An 8,105-nucleotide genomic window follows, 5' to 3' on the forward strand; every position below is an offset into this window, starting at 1 on the left:
TCTCTCTTGAGAGGTGAGTACAGCCCCTAGACTCTTTTTGGGGAGCGGAGACTTCTTTCCCTAATTTCACTTCTGAGAGGAGAGATCTAACCCTGGTGTCTTTGAAGGAGCGGAGTAACCTTTCCCTGATTTCTCTCTGACAGATGTGATGTTTCTGAAATAATCTCTGGTGGAGGGGAGAGGTCTTACACTGAGTTCCTTGTAGGAGAATGGATCTGATATTTCCCTTGGTTAGTGCTCTCCCCAGGCTTCTGTGAGAGGTAAGATGCCAAATTACTCCAGGCCGCCCTGCATCACAGCACACTACAATACAACACACCTAACCACCCCCTCACGGATGTATGACGTTACAACGCATGCTATTACAACGCATGCCTTTACGACGCAAGTTTTTCAACGCAAGTCGTTACAACGACTTGCGTTGGGGGGCGCTGGATAGTGAATAGTTTAATTTACTATTCCAACTCCAGTCCCCGTGGATAGTAGGGAAGGTGTTGGATAGTAAATTAAAACTATTCCCTATCCTAGAGCGCCCACCAGCGCAAGTCGTTGTAAAAGTTGCGTTGTAATGGTTGCGTCGTAAAGGTACTTCGTTGTAACAGTTGCGTTGTAAAGGATGTTTCCCCCCTCTCACACCAGTCCAGACTGCAAGTTTTTAATGATTGTCATTCCTTGGGGAATCATCACAGTAGAGGCCAAGAACCCATCTTGGTGCCCACACGTCTCCACGACACTATGACGAATGTCATCTAATCTATGGAGAGGGAAAGAGACAGTGATGTGTCGAGCAGGATGGGGGTGCATTGGGGGGGGGCGAGCTGGGGTCCTGGAGGCCAACGCAGAGCGAGCTTGGCAGTGGAGGGGGGGGGGGGGAAGCAGCTCGCAGGTGAGAGTGGTGCGAGCAAGAAAACACATGCACTCCCAAGGAATGCTGAAATCAAAAGAAAAAAAGTAGTTCCTGAAAGTAAGCAGTGGAAGGATACATGTTACTCGGTGAAAAGCGTCCTAAGATGTGGCTGCTGCTAAACTGTGGAATGTACTCCCGATGGAGCTCAGGCAAGCCACTGACCTCCTACCTTTTAGAAGGAGATTAAAAACCTGGTTGTTTCCTATGATTTAGTTGGTGTTTAGTCACGGTTTTTCTTTCTGTCTGAGTCTGCCAGCGCCAGGATGCCTGTTAGGTGACAGTGCGCTTTATAAGCTAAATAAATAAATAATAAAGAAGCTAATCTCCAGGGAAGGGCAAGCATAAGAAGTTGAAGGAACAACCATTGAATAAGAAGCAAGGAAATGAGAACACAAAACAATAACAAGCAATGAATCGACCAAAAACCCACTGTGAGTATTAGCATTGTACATACAACAGACAGGTTTTAGCTGTCTGTGGGCAGACCAAGAATAGAGCCCACGCAAGATGTGGCATTATCAGTGAGAGCGCTACCAGGGAGCCTGGAGCTATGCCCACTCTACCTCAGCAAGCAGCCAATGGCACAGCAGACACCGCCATCGCTGCACACTTCTGCGCATTAGTGACTGGTGACAGGACCAGCCAGGTCCCCACGGAGAACTCCTTGACGACCAAAAACAACCAGATGCTAGTGGCCCTGGGGACGGTGAGCACATGGAAACCCAAAGCAAAAATATACACCAACCACAAGAGGCTGAAACTAACAGAGGCCTGATGCTATGCTAGACGAGAAGGTGCAACATTCGCATCACCAAAGAGCTTACTTACAACTATGAACAAAAAGATATGAGTTGATTCAGTTCAATAAATCTTTATTCGGATACATTTGTTGTGTCCATTAAAAAGCACAGGTCAAATCAATTAGTTTACAGAATACTTAGAAGTTCTTTAAAATGCATAAAAATATTGTACTCAAAAAAAGAGATAGCATCTGGAATATACACATGAATTCAATTGTTACCATTCACTTATAGCCATATTTTATCAAGACAAACTAGAGTTTAACCTTCATTTATCACCCATGGTGGTACGTAAACGAACAGCTGCTTTCAAAAAAGAACATACTTGAAAAATCAAAACATCTTCCAAACTAAGAATTTTAGTGTGGGCTGTTTTATGGTCGGTAATAATAGAAATTTCCTTAAAAAACAGGATTAGAAACAGCTTGGAATACCTTTGATAAAAATTACAAAAGAATAAAAAGTGAACCATGGTTTGTTTACTCTGATTGTCACATGGGCACGTCTTTTGCTCAAGTTTAGTAAATTCCAGACAGTGGCAAGGTTCCACTGGTGATGGTGAGCTAGGTAAAAACTCTAGCATACCACAAGGTCACCCTGTCTACAGGTGACAGGTGGTACACCTCCATAACTGGGAGAAGATAGGTTTGGCCAGATAGAAAATGGCAGATTAGGTGCTACACAAATGCCAACAAACAATAACAAAATAACCCCGTCTGTGTGAGGTAGAATCATGGCCCGCCCCTGCCTGGAAGAGGTAGTCCATTTCTGATTGGTAGATAATAGGCCTGTCTCTGATGGTAGCCAACGAACAGTAGACCATAGAAGATGCGCCATCTCCAATTGGTAGAAAATATACCTGTCTCCGATTGGTGGAAGATAGCTTGGTGTGTGATTGGTGGAACGTAGGCCCATCTCCACTGGTAAATGATAGGCCTATCTCTGATTTATAGAAGAAACGCCTGCCTCCAATCGAAAGGCATATTTATTTTTGGCAGAATGTATGTCGATCTCCAATTGGCAGGGATAAGCCGCTCTCCAAAGGGCTTGAATGTAGGATTTCTTCTGATTGGTAAACAAATGGGCATGTGTTTCATTTATAGGACACATATCATGCTCTGAATGACAGAAGTAAGGCCAGTCTCTGATTGGTAGGGATAGCTTCTTTCTGATTCGCACAATAGATGTTTCCGATTGTAGCCAATAGCTGGGAGCGTGTAGCACAGTACCTGGTAAAGATAAACCTATCTCCTGCTGCAACAAGATATCTCGGTTTCTGGTTTGTGAAAGATAAGCTCATCTCCAATAGTAGATGATAGCCCTGTTTATGATTGGGAGAAAGCCTGTCTCTTGCTCATTGGCTAATCACTGTTTGGTAGAAGGTAGACCTGTTTCCAATTGGTAGAGGGTAGGCCTTTTGCTATTGGTTTAGGATGGATACACTGCCTCTTAACTGGCAGCACCAGATGGGGTTCTTGGATTGAACAATTTTATGTATGTCTGTAAATGGTGAAAAATAGGCCCGTCTCTAAGTGACAGGAATTGTAGATTGTGGGTAAAATGTTACTGCGGCTTCTGAAAAATTACTTTGGAATATCAACTGTAAGGAACACGTGTAGGACCCGAAAGTTTACACCTAGGGGCTGATTCTGATTCGGGTTGGAAAGCTTCCCGACTGAATCGGTTTGGAAATGGTTTCCGACCCACTGGGATCGGGAGAGTCCGACCTAAGGAGTACGATGCATCCGGATGCTTCCCGATACGATTTGGTTGGACTCCCATTGACGTCAATGGGAGCATATGTTCCTAACCGCATCATAATTGGGCTCTGGGTCGGCAAGACATGTTCCCGATCCGATTTGGAAGGAGCAAATGCCATTAGGAGGCCTTCCTAACCGCATCAGAAACATCAGGCCCTAGGTGGGAATGATTTCCTAACCGCATCGGACTCAGGCTCATTGTATAGTCGGTGTTTTGCCGCACTTGGCCTACTGTAAAAGGCGTCCATAAAAGGTACCAGAACCTAGAGTTCTTGAACCACCAAAGGGAGGAGCAGAGGACCCCAGGGCTTTAGGTGGAACGAAAAAACAGAGGGGGTCTTTCCAAGGGGCGTGTCCGAAGTAAATAAGGGCGTGGCTTAAAACACTTAGGCTAAAAATCTGCGCTTAGCTTAGTGTGCCACCCAACTGGTATTGCTCTGCTATATACAGTTATGCTCTCGCTACTACAGTAAAGTATCACATAAACAGTACAGTGACTGGTGAGTATTCAAGGAGACAGAAGCAGATTCTTTGGTGTGTTCTCAGTCACAGCAAGAAGATGGTTTATTTTCTCCAGACTTGAGGAATGTCATACAAAGCCGACACGTGTTTCGTCGTGTACAGTTGAGTCAACACGACTCTTCAGGGCTCGTGTTGACTCAACTGTACACGACGAAACACGTGTCGGCTTTGTATGACATTCCTCAAGTCTGGAGAAAATAAACCATCTTCTTGCTGTGACTAAGAACACACCAAAGAATCTGCTTCTGTCTCCTTGAATACTCACCAGTCACTGTACTGTTTATGTGATACTTTACTGTAGTAGCGAGAGCATAACTGTATATAGTTGTTTAGTCCCTTGACTTTTTTAGACGGTTAAGGGTGTTTTTCCGTCTGCTCTTCACACACTACACACCAACCTGTCACTCTACACTCTGTAACGTATTAACTGAGGTAGTGCGCCCGAGAGATCTGAAATTCTAAAAACCCCTTTTGGTATTGCTCTGCTCCTGTCATTGTAGCCAGATATATAATACAACAAGTAACATTACACCTACAACAAGCCAGGGCTATTGGCTTTGCCAATGGTTGTTAGCTGCATAAGATAAAAAAGCAACAACTATGGCTTCGTGGTATATAATATTGAAAATGCTTCAGTTCTAAAATGATGAAACTATGAAAGAACTATAACGAGTCTGTTTGAAGTTTCATCAGAGGCAGTGAAGGGTGGCACTGCCTGCCCCAGAGGTAAAATTGTTTTTTTTCCATCGTGAGAGTGAGGGCAAAAATGGGGAGCTTGATGGAGACACATCTCAGCACCTGCTTTATAGAAGTGCTGTTGCTGAGCACCGGCAGGCCCCGGCACACTTTAAGCCCTGGAGGGGCGGGCCTGTCTCCAGCGCGCGAGCTTAATTCCCTGCCCAGTGGTTGGACAGAGAACCAGAATCCTCGACCCTGATTGCACACCCTATTCCCGCTTTTTAACGGTGGCACCCCGCGGGCAGGTGAGGCTTGAGCCAAATCCTCACCTCATAACACCGTCTGGAGCAGCCTGAGCGGATTAAGTGGATGGCAGCTGTGCCCTCTCTCCAATCCCCCCACCCGTCCAGGCCACCATCACACCCCCACTCTGACCTACTAGCACGGAGACGATCGATTAAATTGAAAAGGATTGATTTAGAGTACCGTGCCGCGTCTATTTTTATTCCAGAATCCGATTATCCGCGCTCACCCCGTGTGATCTTGGCCTCCTGCTTGCTTTTGTGTCGATGCTGAGTTGCTTTGAGACCTGGAACCTAGTGTTGTCATGACAGGGAGTGTGAACACTCAGGGGAGAGGCCTGAGCAGGTGGTTGGAGCGAGGGATGGAAGAGAGTGAGGCAGAAGGATCGAGGGATGTGCAGGGGGAGGGGGAGAACACGGGAAAGAAAGGTGACATGGGGGAGAAATGGAAACAAACGTGCGAGGAAGGCTTAAACAGAACGAAGTAAACAGGGTGAAGGTGAAGAGGAGGCGTGTCTGGTGGCTCAGTGAACTAATGTGTCCACTGTAGGGGCCTGTGTTTGACCTCATGGTCACAGGTTCAAATACCAACAGGACCATTCAGCCTTTCATCCTTCTGAGGTTGATAAAATGAGTACCATTGAGTTGGGTAACAATAGACATCTGTTATTCAGCACCGAGATACCACTTCAGCCTTTCAACCTTCTGAGGTCGATGAAATGAGTACCATTGAGTTGGATAACAATAAACACCTGTTATTCAGCACCGAGGTACCACTTCAGCCTTTCATCCTTCTGAGGTCGATGAAATGAGTACCATTGAGTTGGATAAAAATAAACATCTGTTATTCAGCACCGAGGTACCACTACAGCCTTTCATCCTTCTGAGGTCGATGAAATGAGTACCCTTGAGTTGGATAACAATAATCATGTTATTCAGCGCCAAGACACCTGTGGGGGTGAACGGGCGCTTTACAAAGACACATGTTATGAGGGAGGGGGCAAAAGGTCAGGAAAGAAGGGAGGTAAACAGAGGAAATAATCTTGGAGGGATTAACACTGATAATGAATGAAAGAGGTGGGCACGGGAAGAGGTGAAGGAGGACCAAGGTTGGCAGAAGGGAGACTCGAGCGTGAAGAAAGGAGAGGGGACAGGCTACAGAGGAGAATTTATTTATTTGTGTTTTTTATAGCGCTTGCAAGACCGGACGGTATCAGAGCGCTTTACAATGGTACATGTTGCCATCAAAAACATAAAATGTAAATGGTGGAGGGAAGGTGAGATAACATGAAGAGGAGACAGGAGGCGGGACACCGAAGAGCTGCGGTGAGAGCGAAGGTAAGAGGGAAGGTGAGAGTCGAGAAGTGGAAACCAGGTACCGCTGAAGGTTACGTGAAGGAGAAGGGGCGGATGGTGAGAGGGGAGAGAGTGAAGGTGGTGGGCGAGGGGGAATAGAGAGAGAGGGGAGGAACAGGAGGAAAGACAGGATGGAAAGAGAAGGAAATGGAGGAGCCCAGAAGATAAGACGAGAGAGAAAGCGAGAATAGAACAGACAAGAAGAGAGCGACCGAAACTGGCACGACCTGGCACGCACCCACATCTGGAGGGCAGTGCCACTTCCCCAGCCTTACCTTGGCGCTGACCTCCACCACCGCATCGAGAGACGAGTCCGACATGCTCGCGGTCTTCGCCACAGATCACACGGTGCTGCTGCTCTGTGCCCTGTCCTGGGTGCCCGGGTCGCTTCGATGCCAGGGGGAGTCCGCGCGCTAAGTGCCAGGCGCTGCCTCGGACCCTGGGCAGTGTGCAGGATGCGATCACCTGGGGTCACCTGTCGAGGGTTCCGGGGCACCCCTGGAAGTCTGCTCGCTTGGGTGGGGGCTGAGAGGAGGGCAGCGCCGAGAGGACCCCCTGCTGGGTGCACTGGCACAGGAGGAGGAGGCTGCAGACGGCGCCTGGAAGCACGCACGGGGAATGCTGGGCGCCTGGCAGAGATCCGAGCAGGGTGCTGGTGACAGCTGGGAGGGCATACTATATATATGGGTTTAATCTGCCAGGGCGGAGCCGCTGGCAGCGCAGGGGTCCCCCCTGGCAGGGCACTGGTTGGCCTGCCTTCCTCCCGCCTCCTCTTCTTCCTCGGCCCCGCCCACCAGCCTGCCCTCCCAGCTTCAGTGGCAGGAGGAGGATGGGCACCGCAGCCCTGGCAGCCAGCTGGCTCCCCCCTCGGCCCCCCGGGGCATGCTGCCAGGGGTGCCCGTCACTCGCCGGGGTCTGGGGGTCTCAGGTTCCTATTGAGGGGCGGGGTGGAGAGGCGCGTTTATCCGCCTGTAGCACTTTGAAGCCCTTACAGGAGATTTCCATTAAGCCTCAATCCTGACAGACCCCAGAGTCAGTCTCTCTCTCTCTCTCTCTCTCTCCCTCTCTCTCTCTCTCCCTCTCCCTCTCTTCCTCTCTCTCTCTCTAATCTCTCTCTCTCTCCTCTTTCTCTCTCTCTCTCTCTTCTCTATCTCTCTCTCTCTCTCTCTCTCTCTCTTCTCTCTCCTCTCTTTCCCTCCTCTCTCTCTTCTATCTCTCTCTCTCTCTTGCCTCTCTCTCTCTCTCTCTCCCTCCTCTCTCTCTCTCTCTCTCTCTCCTCTCTTTCCCTCTCTCTCTCTCTCTCAGTCTCTCTCTTCTTTCTCTCTCTCTCTCTCTCTCTCTCTCTCTCTCTCTCTCTCTCCCTCTCTCCCTCCTCTCTCTCTTCTTTCTCTCTCTCTCTCTCTCTCTCTCTCTCCTCTCTTTCCCTCCTCTCTCTCTTCTATCTCTCTCTCTCTCTTGCCTCTCTCTCTCTCTCTCTCCCTCCTCTCTCTCTCTCTCTCTCTCTCTCTCTACTCTCTTTCCCTCCTCTCTCTCTCTCTCTCTCTCTCTCTCTCTCTCTCTTCTATCTCTCTCTCTCTCTTGCCCCTCTCTCTCTCTCTCTCTCTCTCTCTTGCCCCTCTCTCTCTTCTATCTCCCTCTCCCTCCTCTCTCTCTCTCTCTCTCTCTCCCTCTCTCTCTCTCTCTCTCTCTCTCTCTCTCCCTCTCTCCCTCCTCTCTCTCTTCTTTCTCTCTCTCTCTCTGTCTCTCTCTCTCTCTCTCTCTCTCTCTCTCTCCTCTCTTT

At 48.5% G+C, this 8,105-nt stretch overlaps 1 protein-coding gene across 1 annotated transcript in view; it reads right to left on the reverse strand.

Annotated features, from left to right (window-relative positions):
- PTMS (parathymosin) overlaps positions 1-6,978 on the reverse strand; it is a 50,491-nt gene extending 43,513 nt beyond the window's left edge. Inside the window, exon 1 of the mRNA XM_078651535.1 lies at positions 6,601-6,978. Within this exon, the coding sequence (XP_078507661.1) occupies positions 6,601-6,645 (45 nt within the window). The 5' untranslated portion in view covers positions 6,646-6,978. The remainder of the gene's footprint in view (positions 1-6,600) is intronic.
- Positions 6,979-8,105: the final 1,127 nt, after the last annotated feature.

The sequence above is a fragment of the Lissotriton helveticus genome, chromosome 7 (genome assembly GCF_964261635.1).
Source record: "Lissotriton helveticus chromosome 7, aLisHel1.1, whole genome shotgun sequence".
Taxonomy (NCBI): domain Eukaryota; kingdom Metazoa; phylum Chordata; class Amphibia; order Caudata; family Salamandridae; genus Lissotriton; species Lissotriton helveticus.